The sequence below is a fragment of the Lithobates pipiens genome, unplaced genomic scaffold, assembly GCF_037356315.1.
Source record: "Lithobates pipiens isolate NorthernLeopardFrog02 unplaced genomic scaffold, aLitPip1_a1.2 Scaffold_16, whole genome shotgun sequence".
Lineage (NCBI taxonomy): Eukaryota > Metazoa > Chordata > Amphibia > Anura > Ranidae > Lithobates > Lithobates pipiens.
Window position 1 is genome coordinate 226,057,316 of NW_027507748.1, and position 24,784 is coordinate 226,082,099.

The window sequence follows — 24,784 nt, forward strand, 5'->3', positions numbered from 1 at the left end:
AGGATTTTATCGTGAGAGATTTTTGATTTCATCTTCTCTAATTTGTACATCCTAACAGATGGCAACTCTGGGTCAAGCAAGACTGCATGAGATGGAGTCTTTACATGCTGTACGCATGTCTAATGAGAACAGAATCTTGTCAAGGGAAGAGCCGAGTGACTGGAAAGTGTGTATATGTCAGGGAGCACCTGTTGCTCCCATGATCCAGTGTGAGCTGTGCCGAGCCTGCTTCCACTCTAGCTGCATTACTGCGCCAAAGCATGGATCCCAAATCTGGCTGTGTCCACAATGTCACCGCTCAAAGAAACCACCTCTGGAAAAGATTCTCCCTCTATTGGCATCTCTACAACGTTTACGTGTTCGATTACCAGAGGGGGATGCCCTTCGCTATCTTATTGAGAGGACAGTGAACTGGCAGCATCGGGCACAACATATGTTGTCTTCTGGAGAAATAAAACTGGCACAGGAAAGGATCAGCTCAAGTCAGTTCTACAACAGATGGCAAGCCACTGCTGGGCAGCTGACAGAGACTTGTAACGTAAGAGTCTGAGATATTGTCAATTTCTTTTTAAAATTATTTCTTATTTCGTTACCATCTACTGCAAGTAGCTAGATACTCCAGCTAGACTGTGGTTATTTCCAGCTAGACGATTGTGTCATAGGGGAAATGTAAATATTTAATGTAAGTTACCTGTTCTTCAGGTGTCACAAAGTGTTGGGGCCACATCTTTTTCTTTGCCCCATGAGTGGGACAACAGGACGGCATACATTACCTCTCCATTTTCTCCCGGGCGTAATTGTATCCCTCTAAACGGTAAGTTGCACACGTTTCCTATCTTACAGAATAGACTCTTGTGTAGATATTTGCATAACTGTCTGCACAGATATTGAAATAGTTTTGGGAAGCAACCAAATACAAGTTAATTATAATAAACACCTTTCTTTCGTTTTTGTATAGGCAAACTCTACTTATGCACAAATAACACACCTTAGTTCCATACATGTGGACAAGGAAGGGGTTGGCATTGTAATGCCCCCTAAGATTGAGTTGGGCATCAAATATGACCAGCCCCAATGCAGTGTCTGCCTGATGCAATTTTAGGTTGCCCATCGGTATACATTGCCCTCACTAATGGTACTAATTAATGCATATGGTGGCATGTAGCATGCTGTCAACTCAAGCTCCAAAACATACACAGTTCAGTTAGACTTTTGATATCGGGTAGGGAATTATGGTCTGCCTAGGTTGTTCTTCAGGGACCAATATGCTTTGTAACCAGCCTAAATTCGCAGCAGCACATCATAGGAAACAAAATCATCTACATAAGAGATAATCATGTTCTTGCTACAAGTATCACAACGATTTTAAAAACCTATAAATGTATGTTTAAAGGCTGGTTCCACTCAAAAATACGAGTTGGCACATAGATGTCACTTAATTGATGACATGACTCCATTACTGAGTTTGTAACAACCAGTGTGATAAGGCATGCAATAGCTTTTAGAGTCCCTGTAAGATTGGAAGTAATGGGTGGTCTAATTCAGTTCTATCTATAAAGTGAAATAGCTTCCTTTTTAGATTGCTGATTTGACCAAAAACGGAAATCTGTAGGAAACCTTCTAAAGGGAAATGTAGCGTGGTATTTTTTTAATTTTTTTTTTTTTTTAACTATCTCCAAATTTACCTTTTTCAGTTTTGGGTTTGTGACCAGAATGAAAGGTGAGGGTAAGTTTTCAAGTGGAAACACCTTTTCCTTTGACAATTGATTTTAAGAGGGGAATACACATCACTTTGGAGATATTCCCTCTCACTTCCTGTAGTTAGTGGGGCAAAAAAGTATTTAGTTAGCCACCAATTGTGCAAGTTCTCCCACTTAAAAAGATGAGAGGTCTGTAATTGTCACCATAGGTATGCCTCAACTATGAGAGACAAAATGTGGAAACAAATCCAGACCATCACATTCTCTGATTTATTTTTTTTTTTTTTGAAAGAATTTATTTGTAAATTATGGTGGAAAATAAGTATTTTGTCAATATCAAAAGTTCATCTCAATACTTTGTTATATAACATTGTTGGCAATGACAGAACTCAAACGTTTTCTATAAGTCTTCACAAGGTTGTCACACACTGTCGCTGGTATGTTGGGTCATTCCTCCATGCAGATCTCCTCTAGAGTAGTGCTGTTTTGAGACTGTCGCTGGGCAACACAGACTTTTAACCATCTCCAAAGGTTTTCTATGGGGATGAGATCTGGAGACTGGCTAGGCCACTCCAGGACCTTGAAATGCTTCTTATGAAGTCACTCCTTTGTTGCCCGGGCAGTGTATTTGGGATCATTGTCATGCTGAAAGACCCAGCCACATTTCATCTTCTAAGCCCTTGCTGATGGGAGGAGGTTTGCACTCAAAATCTCACGATACATGGCCCCATTCATCCTTTCATGTACACGGATCAGTTGTCCTGAAATAGCCCCAAAGCATGATGTTGCTACCCCCATGCTTCACAGTAGGTATGGTTTTCTTTGGTTGCAGCTCAGCATTCTCTCTCCTCCAATCACGTAGAGTTGTGTTTCTACCAAACAGTTCTACTTTGGTTTCATCTGACCATAGAACATTCTCCCAATCCTCTTCTGGATCATCCAAAAGCTCACTAGCAAACTGTACTGGCTTAAGCAGGGGGACACGTCTGGCACTCCAGGATCTGAGTCCCTGGCGGCATAGTGTATTACTGATGGTAGCCTTTGTTACGTTGGTCCCAGCTCTCTGCAGGTCATTCACTAGGTCCCCTCGTGTGGTTCTGGGATTTTTGCTCACCGTTCTTGTGATCATTTTGACACCACGGGGTGAAATCTTACGTGGAGCCCCAGATCGAGGGAGATTATCAGTGTTCTTGTATGTCTTCCATTTTCAAATTTTTGTTCCCACAGTTAATTTCTTCACCCCAAGCTGCTTGCCTATTGCACATTCAGTCTTTCCAGCCTGGTGCAGGTCTACAATTTTGTTTCTGGTGTCCTTCGAAAGCTCTTTGGTCTTCACCATAGTGGAGTTTGACTGAGGTTGTGGACAGGTGTCTTTTATACTGATAACAAGTTCAAACAGGTGCCATTAACACAGGAAATGAGTGGAGGACAGAGAAGCCTCTTTAAAGAAGAAGATACAGGTCTGTGAGAGCCAGAAATATTGCTTGTTTGTAGGTGACCAAATACTTATTTTCCACCATGTGATTGTCTGGATTTGTTTCCACATTTTGTCTCTCATAGTTGAGGTATACCTATGATTACAGGCCTCTCATCTTTTTAAGTGGGAGAACTTGCACAATTGGTGGTTGACTAAATACTTTTTTGCCCCACTGTAGATGGTAGCCTGGAATTCCTTAATCTGTCTTGAAATTTAGCAAAAACTTTATAATCAATGAATTTGTAAAGAGCTGCTGACGGCAGCTCTGCTACACAGATTGGGACCTCTTATGTCAAGCTGGCAGCAGGTCTAAGTAGTTACACTTAAAGGTGTGCACCTCTTCAGAAGACTCAGAAGGATATGAAAGAGCTGTCCTAGGTTCTTGGCTTGTTTAAACAGTTTCTTAATAAGGAACAGGAAATACAAATCTCCCCTCCTTTTCAGGTAATATTTTGTCTGAAGAAAAGCCAAGAAATCTGTAAACACATTCTAAAATGCAAAACAGGATTGAATGAGAATACTCTTTAGAGAGTTAAGGCTCTTTCACACATGTGGTCCGTTCAGATCCGCCTGTGAGTTTTTCAGACGGGCCCGAGCAGACTCTCCATGCACCTCTATGGCTCCGATCCGCTAAATACAGATGGATAGAAACCCTATTTTCCATCCGTCTGGTGGATCGGATGAAAATGGACAGGCGGTCTGTTTTCATCCAACCCCGTAGAAGCTGTTGGGAAGGTTTTTGTTTTTTTACGTTTATAACTATGGCCATCTGGTTATAGGAAATAATAGTATAGTACATCTAAGCTCTGTCAACTATGCCCAAAGAGACTTTAATCCTCCTTAAATCCTTATGCACACACAGGTTGAAATGCACTGTTATTTACAATAATACAGCCACTTGTTTGGGTATTTTGATATCTTATGGCAGTGGCTGGCAAAATACTACAGCAAGCACTGCAGATTTGTCAATCTATGCTGTTAAGGAATTCCATAGCAAGTTTATGGCAAGCTTAAATAGGTGGAAGAAGCAATATCTTTAGACTCCCAATCATTTCTTAATTGCAGGGGAAGCAATAGTAGTAGGAGTGCCTATTGATGACATAAACGAGAGGCGCTTGTTATATATATTAGACGTTACAGTGTAGCATGACGTGAACAATATTTCAAGCATACATATTAGCATGTGTTGGCATTACACAATGATATTCAGAGAACGTAGTGGACTCCATAGACACTGTGGTCAACAAGAATGCAGTAGGGTTTGTTGAGTTGACAGATGTGATCTTCATCTGATCTCACTGAAATTCGAAGCCCTTCCTATTTTGTATTCTGCAGTTTTTTTAAAGCCACAGAACTTATTTGTCCCACATGAAGACACCGTTTACCCTTCCTCAGTCATCTGTCATTTTGATTCATGCAAACATCATTTAGACCGATATTGCTAAATCTCAAAATTTTTTTTTTTTTTATTAGTATATGTTTATTTTATTTTCTAAAAATAGTTTGAATTACTTTTCTTTCATGATTTGTTTATAAAATCAGATGTGTATGGAAATATTCAGCAGAAGCAAAACTTTTGATTCACCGGTGAGGAAGGGGGTGGGGGCAGTAAATCTTACAGATAGAGACTTAAGGCTTTTTATCTCGGGGAATAACTGCAAATGGGGCAATTTTCTTTTTTAGCCAGCTAGATAACATTCCTCAGTTAAATTCAGCATCTGGCTAACCCCTGTAAAGAATGCCTTGATCTCTGAACGCAGTTGGTTCAGGAAACTTTCTCTTTATCAACTTGAAAATTTGAAAAAAGATCTTCATGCTTGAATTCTGCTTCTGATCTGGCTTTACACAATTCGTGTTACCTATTGTTTTCCACATGTAAGTGATGCAGAGATTACCATTTCTGTGGGAACTGTTATTACACCATATAGGGTGTTCATGACTGCTGAGAAATAAGAGACTGGCACAATCCTCATGTTTGCTAATAAGCTTAATATAACAGATGCATTTACTGTTCTAGGTCCGATCTTAATTCTCTTAGGTTGTCTGTTTAGACATAAGTTTTTCAAGCCTTACAAGAATACTGCAGTAATGTGGAAGAATAGTAAGTCAGTAATTAAGTACTCTTGCCTTCTGTTAGGTCTGAGTGGTGAGCTAGATGAGTTACTGATGGAAGCTCAGCTTTTACAAGTCTCACTTCCTGAGGTACAAGAATTGTATCAAGCGCTTATGACCCAGCCAAGCACAACAAACCCAGAAAGCAACCCAATTCTCTCAGGAAAAGACCGGGGACCCAATAAACAGCAGGGAACAGAATGGAACACTGCACGTTCTGAGGTAATAAGAAAATGATTTAGAAAAATTGATTTTGACTATTGAAAACTTATTTAGAATCTGTAATTTTTCTCAAATAAAATGTGTCTGGATCCTCATTGCTCAAAGTCCAGTGAAATGCTGGACAAAATTGGAGCGATATGTAGATGATGAATTTTAAACTCGTCTCTCTCCACTTGTATTTTATCCCTATTTACCTGCTTTCTTCCTCCATCTCCCTGCACTGAAGGAAACAGACCTGCTCTTCACATCAGATATTTGCTGGTCCATTTAGTATATGTAATTTTGGGGGCATTGTGAGCCAATTCTTTGGGTCCAGTACAGTTTGTATGGTCTACCATTCAATATTGCTAGATGGGTATGTTTTGCACTGAACAAAGTTGGCTACAGTAAAAAAAAATAAAAAAAATTTTTTTTTTTTAGGCCAGTTACTGCATAACCAAGAAGGAGAGGTCAGACAGCACAGAAAAGAAGTTGAAGAGGCGTCATGAGGGTATAGAGAGGAGGATGAAGAAGACACCAGCTCCTCGAAAAAAGAGGGTGAAAACGCTACTGTCCAAAGGCTTATGCAGTAGAGAGCAACGGCTTGATAGAGACAGTGACTCAAATAGTTCTTTCACATCTGAATCGGAGGATGAAAATGCAATTTGTCCAGCAGATCATTGCATGGAACCAGAAGGAGATGAGGTGGGTTTTAGTTATTTTTTTAGCTGTTTTGTCCTTTATTTTCACCTGGCAATTCTGTTAACATACTTTTTTTCCCAGGGCAGCTACCCTGACTCTCACTTCATCTTCATTACAGATTAGAAGTTTACAGAAGTGCTATTAGTGCAGCTCACATGAAATGACAAGGACTCTGGTCCGGCCGCACATTGTGTATGCTGTCCAGTTCTGGGCTCCAGTCCTTAGGAAGTATGTGCTGAAAATGGAGACAGTACAAAGAAGGGCAACAGAGTTAGTAAAGGGGACTGGAGGATCTTGGTTATGAGGAAAGATTACAAGCACTGAACTTATTCTCTCTGGAGAAGAGACACTTGAGAGGGTATATGATTTCAACGTACAAATACTTTACTGGTGACCCCACAATAGGGATGAAACTTTTCTACAAAAGGGCATTTAAAGTCTCACAGGCATTCACTAAAATTAGAGGAAAAGCGATTTAACCGGAAACAGTGTAGACGGTTCTTTACGGTATGAGCGGTAAAAATGGGGATATCTCTTCCACAAGCTGTGATTTTAGTAGGGAGCATAGATAATTAAAAAATAACTATTAGATGGGCGCCTAAATGACCACAACATACAGGGATATACAATGTAATATTGACATAAACGCGCGCACACACAGGTTGGACCCGTGTCTTTTTTTTTTCAACCTTACCAACTGTGTAACTATATACAGTAGGGGTGTGGAATTTAATCGATTCGGGGTCCCTGATGCAATATCGATGCATGCGACCAGACTTGCCCTGCCCCTTGCCTTTTGTTAATAAATACAATGATCATCCATTAAGTGGTCATCGCTGTATGTGTTTTTATAAATTATATGCAGCTTTATACCTCGTGTGTGTATAACTGTATACACCGCTAATGTGACTGCTCGGTCCGGCAAGCCCCTCTCCTCATGTCTCTCCTGACATCAGAACACACATTGACCTGACGAGAGACGTGAGCCGGAGAGACAAGAGGCGGGCCAGAACGAGGAGAGCAGTCACATGAGCGGCTTATACAGTTATTCACACACTAAGAAACGAGCTATGAAAAGCTGCATATATTTTAAAATGCACATACAGCGGTGGTCATTTAATGGATTATTATTGCATTTATCCCCAGTCTCGCCACACAGGTATTATTTTTTTTAGCAGCAGCAGTATGTAGAGTACAAGTATATTTGTACTCTACATACACTCCTACACATACTCTGTGATGACATTTACCTGGCCCCCCCCTCGTTTGCACTTTCCACTGTATTAACTCCTAGTGTGTTGGAAGGTACAAACAAGGGGGGGCGGGTAAATGTCATCAGAGACAGTACAGGGAACTTCACAGAGCTGTTTGTCAGTTGTGGATTTGGATTCTAATCCCTCCTAACCTCCCAGCACCCGGGTGTGTGTGAATTCCTGTACCCTGTAGTGCACCAGATTAGTGCACTTGGTAAATCGGAGTTCCACCCATTTTTTAGTTTATTAAAAGTCAGCAGCTATAAAGTGTAGCTGCTGACTTTTATTAATCAGACACTCACCTGTCCCACGGTCCATCGATGTGGCCGCACAGAGTATCGCTCCTCTCCCCCTCCTCTCCCTAGCGCCATCATATCTACTGTGGGCAGCGACACCCACCTGTGACAGCTTACGGCTTTACGGCTGGGCATGCACTGCGCTCTGCCATTGGCCAGCCAATGGTCCCAGAAGATCGCTGGCAGAGAGGGGCCGCCTAGTAACTTTTTTGTTTAAAGTCAGCAGCTACAAAAAAGGTGTATCTTCTGACTTTTAATAAAGACACCTGTCCCACAATCCAGCGATGTGGCCACCTGAACCCTCCATTCTCTCCCCTGCCTGTCCACGGCGCTGGCAATACTACTGTGGGCATCAAGGTGTGACATCTTGCAGCTTCACAACCGGGTGCACATGTCTCCCTGCGCTGTCCACAGCCTGCCAATCTTCTGGGACTTGTGAGATGTCCCAAAAGATTGCAGAGAGGAAGGGCCGCCTAGGTGGCCCAAGCGCAAGTGGGAGCGTATCAGTAATCGTGATGCATCGTGATATCGAATCGAATCGTTGACCAGATAATCGTAATTGAATCGTAATTGTATCGAATCATGAGACCAGTGAAGATGCGCACCCCTAATATACAGTGGGGCAAAAAAGTATTTAGTCGGCCACAAATTATGCAAGTTCTCCCACTTAAAAAGATGAGAGGCCTGTAATTGTCGTCATAGGTATACCTCAACTATGAGAGACAAAATGTGCAAACAAATCCAGACAATCACATTGTCTGATTTTTGAAAGAATTTATTTGCAAATTATGGTGGAAAATAAGTATTTGGTCAATATCAAAAGTTCATCTCAATACTTTATATATCCTTTGTTGGCAATGACAGAGGTCAAACGTTTTCTGCAAGTCTTCACAAGGTTGTCACACACTGTTGCTGGTATGTTGGCCCATTCCTCCATGCAGACATCCTCTAGAGCAGGGATGTTTTGGGGCTGTCTCTGGCCAATACGGACTTTCAACTCCCTCCCTCTTAGGAAGCCACTCCTTTATTGCAGTGCGTTTGGGATCATTGTCATGCTTAAAGCGGGATTCCACCCTAAAGTGGAACCTCCGCTGATCGCATCCCTCCCCCCCCTCCGGTGTCACAATTGACACCTTTCAGGGGGGAGGGGGGTGGAGATACCTGTCAAAGACAGGTATTTTCACCCACTTCCGGGCATAGACTCCTGTGGGAGTCTACGCCATTTCCTGCCCTGCCGCGCTGTCTGCTGGGACACACACGGGTCCCAGTGACAGCGCTGAGATTTCCTATTGCGCGGCTCGCGCATGCGCAGTAGGGAACCGGGAAGTGAAGCCGATTCGCTTCACTTCCTGATTCCCTCACCTAGAATGGTGACTGCAGCAGCCGAGAGCTGAGCGATCGATCGGCCTCGGCTGCCGGCATCGCTGGAACCCGGGACAGGTGAGTGTCCATTTATTAAAAGTCAGCAGCTGTAGTATTTATAGCTGCTGGCTTTTAATATTTTTTTTTTTTGTGGAATCCCTCTTTAAATACCCAGCCATGTTTCATCTTCAATGCTTGCTGATGGGAGGAGGTTTGCACTCAAAATCTCACGATACATGGCCCCATTCATTCTTTCATGTACATGGATCAGTTGTCCTTTTCCCAGAGAAACAGCCCCAAAGCATGATGTTGCCACCCACATGCTTCACCATAGGTATGGTGTTCTTTGGTTGCAGCTCAGCATTCTCTCTCCTACAAACACGACAAGTTGTGTTTCTACCAAACAGTTCTACTTTGGTTTCATCTGACCATATGACATTCTCCCAATCCTCTTCTGAATCATCCAAATGCTTTCTAGCAAACCTCAGACAGGCCCGGACATGTACTGGCTTAAGCAGAGGGACATGCCTAGCACTGCAGGATCTGAGTCCCTGGCGGCGTAGTGTTACTGATGGTAGCTTTTCTTACATTGGTCCCCCCCTGTGTGGTTCTGAGATTTTTGCTCACCATTCTTGTGATCATTTTGACCCCATGGGGTGAGATCTTGCATTGAGCCCCAGATCGAGGGAGATTATCAGTGGTCTTGTATGTCTTCCATTTTCTAATTATTGCTCCCACAGTTGATTTCTTCACACCAAGCTGCTTGCCTATTGCACATTCAGTCTTCCCAGCCTGGTGCAGGCCTACAATTTTGTTTCTGGTGTCCTTCGACAGCTCTTTGGTCTTGCTGTTTGGTGAGAGCCAGAAATCTTGCTCGTTTGTAGGTGACCAAATACTTATTTTCCACCATAATTTGCAAATTCTTTCAAAAATCAGACAGTGTGATTGGATTTGTTTCCACATTTTGTCTTATTTTAGGTATACCTATGACAATTGCAGGCCTTTCTCTCATCTTTTTAAGTGGGAGCACTTGCACAATTGGTGGCTGACTAAATACTTTTTTGCCCCACTGTAACTATATGACTCTGTTTCTGGCAAGATCAACTGGTATATTCTGTACTTGCTGACAATATTTCTAGCCTGAAAAATGAAAATAGAGTCACTATATCTAAAGACTGCTAAACCCCAATATACAGTATCTCACAAAAGTGAGTACACCCCTCATGTTTTTGTAAATATTTTATTATATCTTTTCATATGACAACACTGAAGAAATTACACTTTACAACTATGTAAAGTAGTGAGTGTACAGCTTGTATAATAAAAATTGTGTACATTTGCTGTACTCTCAAAATAGCTCAACACAAAGCCAATGTCTAAACCGTTGGCAACAAAAGTGAGTACACCCCAAGTGAAAATTTCCAAATTGGGCCCAAAGTGTTAATATTTTGTGTGGCCACCATTGTTTTCCAGCATTTAGCCCTCTTGGGCATGGAGTTCACCAGAGCTTCACAGGTCCACCTTTTGTTTGAGGATGCTCCATAGAGTTTAGGTCTGAAGACATGCTTGGCCAGTCCATCACCTTTACCCTCAGCTTCTTTAGCCAGGCAGTGGTCGTCTTGAAGGTGTGTTTGGGGTTGTTATGTTGGAATACTGTCCTGCGGCCCAGGCTCTGAAGGGAGGGGGATCATGCTTGGCATCAGTATGTCATGGCATACATGGTTTCCTCAATGAACTGTAGTTTCCTAGTGCAGGCAACACTCATGCAGCCCCAGACCAAGACATTCCCACCACCATGCTTGACTGTAGGCAAGACACACTTGTCTTTGTACTCCTCACCTGGTTGCTGCCACACATGCTTGACACCATCTGAACCAAATAAGTTTATATTGGTCTCATCAGACCACAGTCATTTCTTCAGTGTTGTCACATGAAAAGATATAGTAAAATAATTACAAAAATGTGAGGGGTGTACTCACTGTTGTGAGCTACCGTATTACAATTTTTACTTTGGCTTAAATGCCCTTTCAAAAAATAACTTTGCAAACATCATAAGTAATCACCATAAACTAAGCAGTCCTATTATGGTTTTATTTGATACTTAAAGCAGAGTTCCACCCTGAAATTATTTTTGGCATATTCAGACTTTTAAAAGTATTAAACATTTAGGAGGATTTTTTATTTTTATTTTTACTTACCAGAAACACCCTGTTATGTAGTGGTTCCTAATCTGCCACTTCCTGGTCCATGGAGCTCTTTGTCACTTCCTCATTCGCCTATGCTTCTGGGAAATGTGAGTCCTCCTTTCCCAGGAGTCAGTGGGTAGTACTGTGAACAAAAATCGCGTTTTCTGTTTCGTTCATTGACGGACACAGCTCCTTTAATTCTTGACCGTAGGGTTATCATGTCACCTTCAGGAGAGGACTAGGCAGAACATGTAACACATGTAAAAACATCAAGACTGCACAGCATCACCCAGGGGGCAGTCCCTCTAGCTATAACCCCTCACCCTGCTTCTTGCAGCTCAGTTTTTTTTTCTGCCTAGTGTAGGAGAAGTACCTGGCTCCCTGAGGGGACCATTGGTCCTGGGATTTTTCCATTTTTTTTTTTTTCTACAATTTTTTAATCCTGTGATCTACAATCAACAGCTGGCTGGGTGGCAGGCTGCATAATATAGATCCTTGTAGTCTCCCCAGCCTGGCCATCAAGCTACACACTGGGTCAGCCACGACATGCTCCAGGGGCGGCCGGTGAGATATATGCTCTGGGGCACACATTTGACCAGCCTACTGCTGTCTGTGTCAGTGTGCCGTGGCCAACAGCCACCCCGTACTGCTCGGGTGATGGGTCTGTGGTTGAATACATCCAGCAATCCTGATAGGAAGGGTAAGTACAGCTCTCTGTGCCTCGGCAGGATAGAGCAGCTGGGCATTCCCTGGGAGGTTGACTAGGGGGTCTCTCACTCTCCCTTTCCTCTCTCCTTATCCCTCATTCTCTCCTCCCCTGCTGGGACCGCTGTGTGACTGGGCATGAGGTGCGGTGTATGTACCTAGGCTGGGGGGGGGGGGGGGGCTCCGGGCTTTGGCGGGGGTCTGTGCTGTCTTTTAGGGTCAGTTTTTTACTTTTTTTTTGCCCCCCTTTTTTTTTTTTTCTTCACTGTGAGGTGCAAAAAGAATGGCGGTGCCTTACCCCTTTGAGGAGAGCCTCTTGAAAAAATGGATGTCTCCTCCAGTCGTTGACCCCACGGTATCCAGGTTAAATAAAGTATCCACAATTCCAGTAGAAGGGACTACTGCCTTCAAGGGCACTGATGACAGGAGGGCTGAGGCAGTGGCCCGGTCCATGTTTACGGTAGTGGGGTCAGTGTTACAACAAGTGATGACCAAGGCCTTGGTGTCGCAGACGCTTACTGAATGGGCAAAGTTGTTGCAGCATGAATTGGAAAAGCAAGTCTCCCCCGGTATTCGTAGAGCTTGCAGACCTGTTGGTGCATGGCCTTAAATATGTCTGTGATGTGGCCCTGGATTCGGTCCCTCTGCTCTCCAGGGCATCCATATCAGCAGTGGTGCTACAGCACCTGCTTTGACTGAAATGTTAGTCTGCGGGCCAGGCATCTAAATAAGCACTGGCGGATTTGCCCTTACAAGATGAGAGGCTTTTTGGAGCTTCACTGGATGACATTATTAAGAATGTTACTGGTGGGGAGAGTGCATAACTCCCACAGTCCAGGAAGAGTAAGGAGCCACACCTTCCTTTTCTGCTCAAAAAACTGATTTTTCGCCCTGCCCGGGTCGGCTGGTAAGCGTTCCCAGTCCGACAAGGCGCCTGCTGAAGGACAAAAGCGTCCCTGGTTTTACAAGCCAAACAAGTCTGTGAGCAAAAATGTTACCGCTTGAAGGTTTCCCCCACCCAACTCTCGCCAAAAGGGACGCTTTTGTCCTTCAATAAGGAAATATTGCACTGACATAAATTCCAAAAGGCAATGAAGAAATGGTAGTTGTCACCTCATGTACTTTCTTTCAGTATGGCTGGATAACAATGTGCATGTCCACTATAAATGGAGGAAGGTGCCTGTTTCTTTTTCACATTTCCTCCAACATTGGTCTGATACTGTTGGAAATATCCTATGAAGCAGTTCTGGGGTTTTGTACCATCTCGTTTGAATTTTATTTCCATTTTTCTGTGTGTTTACATTTAGAGACCCCTTGTGCATGAGTAGCTGAATGCGATCCCAGACAGTATTCTCTAACTCCCTGTCCAACACGGATCTCCAGAATGCATGGACCAAGTGCAGTAGGGAGTAAGTCTCTCCAAACTTGGAGGCATAGAGTGCTGAGATCACATGATTCTGGGGAGCTGAACTTGAGCATAGGGATTCAAACAGTGTGTGTTTTTGTAAAGCCTTCCCTTCTCCCTGGGTCATCTAGAAAATGTTTCAATTGGATGTAGGGCCAAAAGGGAAAGGATTTGGTGTTGGACAATGCTGCTAGATCGTGCAGTCGCACAAACTTGCCCATATGAAAGAAATGTTTTGCAATGATCTCTGCATATGGCCATTCTTGTGTTAGGTAAGTTTTGGCTATCCCTTGGGGAAAGTCAGGGTTTCCTCCTTATAGGGGTAATCGAGCACTCTGTTTGAGAGCGCATGTGCTTTACAGACCCTATTGTGTTCATGGTGCGTTGCCCCAATAAGGGGGAGTGAGTAGAGATGAGTACTTGTGGGTTTCTTGGAGAACCAAGCGAGTAAACGACGATCATAACTCGATATCAGTCGTTCAAGATCTACCCAGTCTTTGTAACTAGCATGAATCCTCCAGTCTATGACCCTAATCATATGTAGTGACATAGTATATCAGGGAGGCCAATTCCTCCTTTAGATTTGGGTGAAACTAGTTTCGTCCATCCAACCTTTGCCGATTTGGATCCCCAAAAAAAGATCTATAAATTTTCTTGCAGGCTGCAAAGAAAGTTGGCGGCAGGCGTATTGGTACAGTTGGCATTTTATGTAATATGCGGGGAGAACTGTAATTTTCAGAGCAGAAGCCCTTCCAAACCAACATGGGGTAGGGACATCCCGTTTTTGTAAATCTTGTAGGTGTTTCAGCTGAGATAAGTTCTTTTCATTTAAAGGCAAAATTTGACTGGCACAACCGCACTAGATTATTTGGTAAGGAGACGTTCAATGTGAGCGATTTTGAGTAGTTAATTTTTTTTTTGTTCATTGACAGACATGGCACTTTAATCTTGACCTTAGGGTTATACTGCCACCTTTAGGAGAGGACTAGGCAGAACACAACAAAAAAAAAGCACAGTACCACCCAGGGTGCGGTCCTACTAGCTATAACCCCCCCCCACTCTGCACCCATCAGCTCAGTTTTTTTTCTGCCTAGTCTAGAAGGACCTGGCTCCCTGTGGGACCAGTGGTCTTTGACATTTTTTTGCTGCTTTTGATTTTTTTCTTCCTGTGATCTACAGCCGGGCTGGGTGACAGGCTGGATAATCTAGATCCTGATAGTCTCCCCAGCCTGGCCATCAAGCGCGTGCAGAACTTGGGGTGGCCGGTGAGCTATATGTTCCAGGGCACACATATGACCAGGTTACTGATGTCCGAGTCAGTGTTGCCATGGCCGACAGCCACTCCGTACTATGCGGGAGATGAGTCTGTTCGTGGAGTGCGCCCAGTTGTCCCTGCAGGAGGGGTAAGTATGGTTCCACCTGTTTAGGTAGGATGGAGCAGCTGGGCACTCTGAGGGGTTAATTAGGGGGTCTATCTCTCCCTGCCTCTTTCCCTCCTTCCCATCCAAAGGGGCACTGCATGGCTGGGCATAGGGGGTGTGGTACTTACCTGGCTGGTGGTCTCTTGGACAGGCAGGGGGTTGTGCTGTCGTCCGTTCGTTTTGTTAACCCCGTTTGTTCACCTTGTTTTTCCTTCGTTTGTTGCCTTCGTTCGCATTGTTGTTTACCTTAATTTTTACCTTTTGTTTGCTGCCATCCTGGGGGAACCGCTGCCATTTTCTTGTAGCCACGGGGGATGGTTTCTGTAAGTTCTCTAGCGCTGGGCGGCTCTTTAAGCCAGGAACATTGCAAAACTGACACAGAACACCTAGTGGTTTGGACACCGGCAGAAGGGAGAACAGACAGCAACACAGCACAACGCCTTGGTCAGGGTGGTAAGTCCTGCGAGCAACCCCTCAGTCTGTGGCAGCTAGGAGGGTAGGCATTTTTGTCTCTTGCCTTAGGTCCCGGGTAACTGGTGTGAGTGGGTCAGATATGGCATCAGATGCTAGCGCTTCTTCACCCAAACGCCCCTGTGACAGCAACCGGTTTCCCTGCCCTTCGGTGCCCATGTCTGTCGGTGGTCCTAGAATCATTTGTTTTCAGGGTGAAAGCGGCATGAAGGTTCGCCCCCGCCCGACTCTCGGGTGGTGTGGTCGCCTTTGGGAGTGTGCAGACGGGTGGACTTCTTTTCTTTCCTAGCAGTTGGTCTGTGAGACGATTTTGTCAGGCTACAAGATAATTTTTCTTGTCCGCCAGACAGGTTTTTTCCCTCCAACCCTCATCTCCTTCTGGCTTGTCGAGATGCCATGTTTGGGGCAGTACAGAACTTACTACTGTGTGGGGTGATAGTGCCTGTACCGACGTCAGAAAGGTTTCAGGGATTCTACGCCAATCTATTTGTAATCCCGAAGAAGGAAGGGGGTCTGTCCGGTCCTGGACCTCAGGGCCCTCAATTGTTTTGTGAAGGTTCAGAGGTTCAGGATGGGAATCGTTTGGTCCGTGGTTGCTGCATTTCATCAGGGTGAATTCCTCGTGTCTTTGGACATCAATTACGCATACTTGCATGTCCCCATATGCATCAGACATCAGAGGTTCCTGTGATTTGCGGTCGGGGACGAGCACCAACAATTTGTAGCTCTTCCCTTTGGCTTGATGTCGGGGCCAAGGGTCTTCACCAAGGTGCTGGCTCCAATTCTGGCTTTGCTGAGACAACGAGGGATCGCAATCGTGGGTTACCTGGACGATCTCCTTCTGAGAGCAGCCTCTGCCTCTGAACTGAGGGAGAATGTGGCGATCACCATGCAGACTTCAGGAGTTTGGCTGGGTGTTGAATCTTCAAAAGTCGGTGTTGCTGCCGAACCAGTGCCTGGAGTACTTGGGGTTGATTCATGCCTCAAAGGTTAGAGTCTATCTTCCTTCAAGCAAGCTACAGAATCTCCAATCCATGGTGCGGCTACTGATGTCCCGCAGGTGGTCGTCTCTCCGTTTTTGCATGCGTATTTTGGGCCTTATGGTAGCCACTTTCGAGACGGTACCGTATGCTCAATTCCACACTCGGGTCTTGCAGAAAGAGATCCTGTCCAAATGGGAGAAGTCTCAGACATCTCTGGATTGTCAAATCCGGGTGAGCCAGCTAGTCAGGGCCTCTCTTCTCTGGCTGAGGTCCCCGGTCTTTTGGTCTCGGAAATCTTTCCTTCCTCTTCGTTGGACGGTGATCATGACAGACGCCAGCCTGACCAGCTGGGGGGGGGGGGATTTTATGCATCCAGTCGGCCCAGGGTCGCTGGACACAGGAAGAATCCCGCTTGCGATCAATGTGCTGGAACTAGGGTCGATCAGGCGGTGCCTCTCCACATGGCTGCAGGGACGTCCAGTCAGGATCCAGTTGGACAGTGCCACCATGGTGGCATATGTCAATCGTCAGGGAGGGACAAGGAGCTCAGCGGCAGAACTGGGGGTCTCCCACATCGGATGCCATTGTTTTTATAAGCACTTTGAAGTTACCACTTAAATGTAAGTGTACTACTTTTTAATACATTTTTATGCATATATATGGAATTATGCTGTGTGGGTCCTCTTTCTATTCCTCCTACCTACTGAGTGCAAGTTGATATCAATTACCTGTGTATGGAGAAGCAGTATCCACAAATTTTGGGACGAGACTTCCATAGGTTGCAGCCCAGTTGTCGGACATCTCAATGCCTGAGTGACTCATAGAACGTATGTTCTCTTTGATTCATTTTCCGGTAAGCCTCTTTCCCTATCGGTGCTGGTGCTGTCATGCTGGTGGTCGCAAGTTTACAGTTTGGTGTTTTGGTGCATTTGAAGACTTTCATGGTTTTGACTATCACTGGGGACTTTATCACCACATTTTTTTACACTAATTCTTACACCATTTTTTTATTCTATATCCATACTGTATTATACACAAGTTGGTGTTGAAGTGCATTACACCTTTTGCATTTATCAAATAAGTCCGATTTGGAGTTCATGTTGTTTTGTCGATTTATATTTTCACTTATATTCATTTATAATTTTGTTATAATATTAGCGCTGCACTGTATGCACTTTTCACTTGTTAACAATTTATCTGTTGTGCTAGCTGCAAATTTTTTTGATTTTGGGTTGAGCAGGGTATTTTTGTACATTGTAATTACTTCAGGTTTGTGACACAGGCATTTCTTCCTTTGACACCTTATTACTTTACCAGGCTAGGTATTAATAGCAGCTTATAGTGCTGAACTATAATCTAGCAGTGTACATTCTTTTTTGGTAGTGCCTCGGCTTTTGTGCTTCAGATTATGAATGGAAAAGGGACCAGGAACTCATCCAAAGGGGTCAATGGTTTCCCAAAAAATTAAGTCCATTTCCAAAAGAATGTAATTTTCCTCTGAGAGTGATGCAGCTGATCAGATTGAGCTCTCAGGGGAGACTGTTGTTGCAGCTGCACTAGACACTTCAGTCCCTGTGTATATCACACAACAGTTTTTTTTCTTCAACCATTTGTAATTTGGAAAAGAAGATTGATGCTATGATATCTCTCCATAGTGGGGCTAAATGTAGCAGATCCCCATTTAGTGCTTAGGACCCTCTTATTGAGGTGCAGGGGGCTGAGGATCAGGTAGATCTTCCCAATGATTTGGAAGATACTTATATATCCTCTTCCAAGGATCCTAACCTAGGAGGAGTAGCATCACAAGACAGGTTGCGTGTACACTCTTACTAAATTGTTTTTTTGCTGCCTGGTTTTGGTCATTAAAACCTCCCCCATCTGGGGATGCTTTTCCTATTCATGCATAGCTAAAAAAAGAAAAAATGTATGTATTCTGAATGGGAACATCCGGATAAACAATATTTTCCTCCACACTTTATCCTGTGGAAGAGGATTTCTATAAGAAATGGGGGGGGTGGGGGGAGTTCCAGCAATTGATGCTGCAGTCACCTCAGTGAATAAGAGTCTCACATGTCGGGTGGATAATGCGCTAATGTTAAAGGATCCAGCAGATAAAAAGTGGGAACTTTTTCCTAAAAGCAATATGTCTTTAGCAAGTTCAGTAGCGCAGCCGGTTCATGCGGCAATTGGTGTATCTCAGTCCATTAAGGAACAGTTTGTGGAGATACTTAAAATTTTGCCTGATCAGCAGGCCCAGCAATGGGCTGGTGTATCAGATGCACTGTTTCACAGTAGATGCTATGAAAGATTCTATCATTCAAGCCTCATGGCTTATGCTTGGACTAGTGCATTCTCGCAGAGTTCTTCGGCTGAAAAAATGGTCAGCCGAAGCACCGTGTAAAAAGCTCTTAGCCAGTTTCCCCTTTTACGGTGAACGCCTATTTGGGGACTATCTGGATAAATACATCCAAAGGATCTCTAATGGGAAAAGCTCTCTCTTACCAGTAAAGAAGAAGTTCAAACATTTCTCCTTTTAAGCGTGCTGCCTCACCTGTGCCAGGGGAAGTCTAGACTGCCTAGGGGCCAGGGACCTCTAGGCAGTCTCGACTGCCTCAACCGTTTTAAGGGGAAGACACCAAGGGCATCGCCAGGGTCAGAAGAGATCTTGGGGAAGAAAACCCACAAAGCAGAATGCTAAAGCCTCCTTCTGAAAGGGCAACCCCGCTTTCTCGGGTGGGGGGAAGGCTACTGCAATTCTCAAAGATCTGGCAGGAACAATGACAAGACAGATGGGTGGCTTCTGCAGTTTCTCTAGGTTACAAACTAGAGTTCAGAGAGTTTCCATCTCCTCGTTTTCTAAGGTCAAATGTTCCCAAGGATCCAGAGAAAAAGAAGTCTCTTTCTAGCTCTGGATCATCTATTATCCCAGTTGCTGCTATTGGAGGTTCCCTTACTGGAACAGGGCACAGTTTTTTTTTTTTTTTTTTTGTTCAAATCTTTTCATGGTTCCAAAACCAAACGGAGAGTTAAGACGCATTCTAGATCTCAAAGATCTGAATCGGCACTTAAACATCCAATCCTTTTGCATGGCGTCAATCTGATTTGGTTGTTTCCATGCTGCTAGGAGGGGAGTTTGTGGCTTCAATCGATGCATATCTCCACGTGCCAATATTTCCCGCTCACCAGAAATGTCTGCGCTTCAAAATAGGAAATCATAATTTTCAGTTTGTGGCCCTGCCATTCGGTCTAGCCACAGCAACACGGCTGTTCTCAAAGATTCCGGCACCTCCCTTAGCCAGATTAAGGGCTCAAGGCATAGCGGTCCTAGCCTATTTAGACTATCTACTTTTAATAGATCATTCAGTCTCAGGTCTAAACCAGAGTCTGGTCACAGCTGTAAACTACCTGGAATCTCTAGGTTGTATACTCTACCTAGAAAAATCCTCCCTAAAGGAGATTGCAGTACTTGGGGGCTGGTCATAGATACCATACAGAAGAAGATATTCTTACCCTAGACAAGAATCTGTTCCATTATAGGACCAATTCAACTTATCAAAGCAAAGTAAAATCCTTCCATTCAGCTGTGCATGGGATTGTTGGGCAAAATGGTGGCCTCCATCAAGGCCATCCCTTACACGCAGTTTCACTCAAGACTGCTGCAAAGCACCATCCTGTCGGTCTGGAACAAAAATATTCAGGATTTTCCAATAAGCTTGGCTCCCGACGTACGTCAGAGCCTAAATTGGTAGTTAATATCAAGCAACCTCCAAAAGGGAAAATCTTTTCTACTAGTTTCCTGGAAAGTGATGACAACAGATGCCAGCCTTCTAGGCTGGGGAGCAGTCCTGGAAGAGGATTCTGTCCAGGAGAGATGGTCCAAGTTAGAGAGGACCTTGCCTATCAACATTTTGGAGATTCGGGCAGTACGTCTGGTCCTAGAGTTTTGGACGGTCAGACTACGGGATAGTCCTGTCAGGATTCAGTCCAATGCCACAGCTGTGGCTTACATCAATCACCAGGGGGGCACGAGAAGTTGTGCAGCCCAAAAAGGTGAATCATGTTCTAGCTTGGGCAGAACACAACATTCCTTGCCTATCAATGTTCATTCCAGGAATAGAGATTGGCAGGTGGACTACTTGAGTCGCCAGCAATTATTTCCGGGGGAATGGTCTCTTCACCCAGACATCTTTTTAGCAATATGTCAGAAATGGGGTATTCTAGACGTGGACCTGTTCGCGTCCAGATTCAACAACAAAGTCGACAACTTTGTGTCGAACGAGGGATCCGCTAGCATGCGGAACAGAGGCATTAGTCTTCCAATGGGATCAGTTTTCACTGATCTATGCATTTCCTCCATTTCTGCTACTTCCACGTCTTCTCTGCAGGATCAAGCAGGAATGAAAGGAGGTAATTTTGGTGGCCCAGGGTTTGCGAGATTATAAAGATGGCGATAGGAGTCCCTTGCCATTATGGTCAGACCTTCTCGCACAAGGTCCGGTATTCCATCCTACCTTACAGGCGCTAAATTTAACAGTTTGGCTATTGAGACCTACATTCTAAAGGATCATGGGTTGTCTCCTTCGGTAGTGTCTACCTTGATTAATGCCAGGAAGCTGGCCTCCAGAATCATTTACTATAGTCTGGAAGGCATATGTTTCTTGGTGTGGATCCAGGGGTTTGCACCCCAGGAAATATGTCATAGGTAGGATACTTGATTTCCTGCAAATGGAATTAGAAATGAAGCTGGCCTTGAGTACTATCAAGGGCCAGATCTTGGCCTTGTCAGTAATTTTTCAATGGCCTCTTGCTTCCTACTGTCTGGTGCGTAGCTTTCTTCAAGGGGTAACATGGATTAATCCCCCTATCAAGGCACCTCTAAATCCTTGGGATTTACATTTGGTCTTATCAGCTTTGCAGAATCAGCCGTTTGAGCCTTTACGAGAAATTGCCTTGGTTCTTTTGACAAGAAAGATAATCTTTCTGGTTGCCATTTCTTCTGCTAGAAGAGTATCGGAACTAGCGGCTTTGTCTTGTAAAGAGCCATATTTGATCATGCATAAGGATAAGGTGGTTTTTACGTACTCATCCTGAATTCCTACCAAAAGTGGTAACAGGTTTTCACTTAAGCCAAGATCTTATGCTTCCTCCTTTCTCCCCAGACCCTCAATCTAGGGAAGAGAAGGCACTACATTCCCTTGATGTAGTAGGAGCGATCAGAGTCTATTTAAAGACTGCTCAGGTTTGCAAAACAGATGTTTTGTTTATACTGCCAGAGGGTCCAAAATGTGGACAGGCAACGTCAAAATCTATTTTCCAAATGTATTTGTCAAGTGATTGTTCAAGTTTCGGCTTAAAGAAGAAAATCCTTCCTTCTCATGTTAAAGCACACTCCAGCCATTGCGATTAGTGCCTCTTGGGTGGTGCATCATCAGGCCTCTATGGCTCAGATCTGTAAGGCCGCAACTTGGTCTTCGGTTCATACGTTTATTAGATTTTATCAAATCGATGTTAAAGGTCATGAGGATATTGCCTTTGGGCACAGTGTACTGCAGGCTGCAGTGTGAGTCCTCTGTACTCCTTTTTGCCCTACTTTTGTGTGTCTCTCCCATTAGTTGCCATTGCTATGGAACATTCTACATAGTAAGTACTATGGCTCTGTGTCTCATGATGTATGAAAAGAAACAGGATTTTTAAAACTGCTTACCTGTAAAATCCTTTTCTTTGATGTACATCAGGGGACACAGGTCCCTCCCTTCTTGGTATACACTTTTTGCTTGGCTACAAAACTGAGGACTTCCAGTAGTGGGAGGGGTTATATAGGAGCGTGCCAGTGTCCATCACCTATCAGTGGCCCTATAACCCCACATAGTAAGTACAATGGCTCGGTGTCCCCTAATATACCTCAAAGAAAAGGTTTTTTACCGGTAAGCCGTTTTAAAAATCCTGTTTTGCATGTGTTCCCATAATGCACCTACTGTGAATGAGCCCTTAGACTTCCTGTGTTCCTAGGAAGAAATTTATGATTTTTGGGGGTCTATTGAAGGGACAGAGGTTCCCAACCCTCTGTGTTTATGATCATACTCCCTCTACTACTTTGCTATAAAAATAGAAATGCTGATTGCTTTTCAGGACATTTTGCTGTATCTGGTACCTATACGATCGTGAACCAAAGCATATGCGGTACAGTTTTAATAAAGTGATTGCAAGAAATGACTTTATTTTTCAGACAAAAATGTTTGTTTGTTTTGCAGGTTCATTGGGTGCAATGTGATGGAAGCTGTAATCGGTGGTTTCATCAAGTCTGTGTTGGTCTTTCTGCTGAAGCTGCTGAGAAGGAGGATTACGTGTGTGCCCACTGCGTTGATGCAATTGCCGCTGCACACAAATGAAGTTCTCCACTCAGATTTGACTGTACTGCTCCCAGGACTTCAGGATTTTTTCCTCCTAGACATGTGCCCGGTTTTCTTTTCAAATCCGGCCCCTGATGGTGCTTTTCAGACCCTGAAAATCTATTTCTCACTCCTTCAAGACAATTGGGATTTAATGAAAATACAAATTGTTTTGTATATTTTACTTAACTTTTCAACTGTTACACGTTACAGATGTGCTGGTTCTCCAGCAAAATGAATTGTTCTAGATTGTTTTGCTGTTTAAAGATGAGCTTTCATCCCTTTCATACCTCACTGTATGGATCCATGGTCAGTGCAGTACACTAGGAGTGTGAATGAAATGTTAACTTGTGGTAAGGTACCAAGATTTTGAGGTTTCAGTTCCATTAAATGACACCTAGTTTCTGTTTTTGTCTTTAATGTAGGACATGTTTCCTGAGCAATAACTTTTTTTTTTTTTTTTTATCCCTGTCATTAATTACAATATCTGAATTGAGATACTGAACCAGTTGCTCTGATTTAAGTGGCCACTGCAATGAAGTGGGCCTTTGTACAGAATGGTGGATTAGTAGGTGCTTAGGGCAGCCAGCGTGTTAGACATAGCAAACTGAGCTCTGAAAGTTTCCTTAAAATCCTGTTAATTATTATTTCTTGTTTGTTTTGGCTTTTCTTGTAGCTTGTATTAAATTTTGCAGTTTATATTGTGGAATAAAATCCTTGGTTACAACAAAATGTTTTTTGCATATTTAAGAGATTAAGCTGGTTATTTAAAGTGCTAAAAATTTCACCTGGTCTTGAAATCCTTTTACTGGTATTTACAGCCAATTGATAACTTCATAACACAAGGAAGGGTCGGTGCCATTGCTGACCACTGCTTTTTTTTTTTGACCATTTTTTAACCACTTCAGCCCCGGAATTATTTATGCCCTTTCTGACCAGAGCACTTTTTGTGATTCGGCACTGCGTCGCTTTAACTGACAATTGCGCGGTCGTGCAACGTGGCTCCCAAACAAAGTTGATGTCCTGTTTTTCCCACAAATAGAGCTTTATTTTGGTGGTATTTGATCACCCCTGCAGTTTTTATTTTTTGCGCTATAAACAAAGAGTGTAAATTTTGAAAAAAACACATTATTTTTTACATTTTGCTATAATAACTATACCCCCAAAAATATATAAAAACATTATTTTTCCTCACTTTAGGCCGATACGTATTCTACATATTTTTGGTAAAAAAAAACGCAATAAGCGATTGGTTTGCACAAAAGTTATAGCGTTTACAAAATATGGGATAGTTTTATGGTATTTTTTTTTTATTTTAAATGACGGAGATCAGCGTTTTTTATCGTGACTGCGACCACATAGCGGACATTTCGGACATTTTTTACACATTTTTGGGACCGTTGTCCTTTTATACAGCAATCGGTGCTATTCAAATGCACTGATTCATGTGTAAATGACACTGGCAGTGAAGGGGTAAACCACTAGGTGGCAGTGTAGGGGTTAAGTGTGTCCTAGGGCATGTTTCTAACTGCAGGGGGTGGCTGTGTGGGACATGTCACTGATCTCTGATCCGATCACACGGACCAGAGATCAGGGAGATGCTTGTTTAGATTAGCATCTTCCTGTTCTTCCTCCCTGTGCGGCGATCGAGTCCTTGGGACCCGCGACCCGACTCGCGGAGCTTGCTGTGGGTGTGCATGTAAAGGGCAACATACAGGTACATGATTCTGCCTGCACAAGCGCTTCTGCCGATGTATATTGGCATGAGGCAGTCGGCAAGAGGTTAAAAGTGCTGGATGATTGGCTGTTATCCTGACTATATGGCTTTAATGCTTGAACACGGACATGCTGGAAATGCAGATGATAGAAGTCTGTCTGTATTCCTGGCCTGACTGCTTCTCACTTGATGGGTTTCTCTTAAGAACAAAATATCAAAGAAAACATTATGAATGGAAAAGTATAGCTCCAACCTTGTGGTTCTATCTTGGATTGTAGCTAACAGACAGCTGGCATTTTCTGACTAACGGTAGGTAAAGGTTACCTTTTTAATATTTGTACAGTATAGTCATTTTGTGATGTAAGAAATGCATAGACAACCATTAATATCTGAGTTTTAAAAGG

At 43.6% G+C, this 24,784-nt stretch overlaps 1 protein-coding gene across 1 annotated transcript in view; it reads left to right on the forward strand.

Annotated features, from left to right (window-relative positions):
- The window catches only part of KDM5B (lysine demethylase 5B), a 180,275-nt gene extending 156,880 nt beyond the window's left edge, over nucleotides 1–23,395 (forward strand). Inside the window, exons 24-28 of the mRNA XM_077481154.1 lie at nucleotides 59–538; nucleotides 703–814; nucleotides 5,315–5,511; nucleotides 5,932–6,195; nucleotides 22,526–23,395. Coding sequence (XP_077337280.1) covers nucleotides 59–538; nucleotides 703–814; nucleotides 5,315–5,511; nucleotides 5,932–6,195; nucleotides 22,526–22,663 — 1,191 coding nt within the window. The 3' untranslated portion in view covers nucleotides 22,664–23,395. The remainder of the gene's footprint in view (nucleotides 1–58; nucleotides 539–702; nucleotides 815–5,314; nucleotides 5,512–5,931; nucleotides 6,196–22,525) is intronic.
- The last annotated feature ends 1,389 nt before the right edge of the window (nucleotides 23,396–24,784 follow it).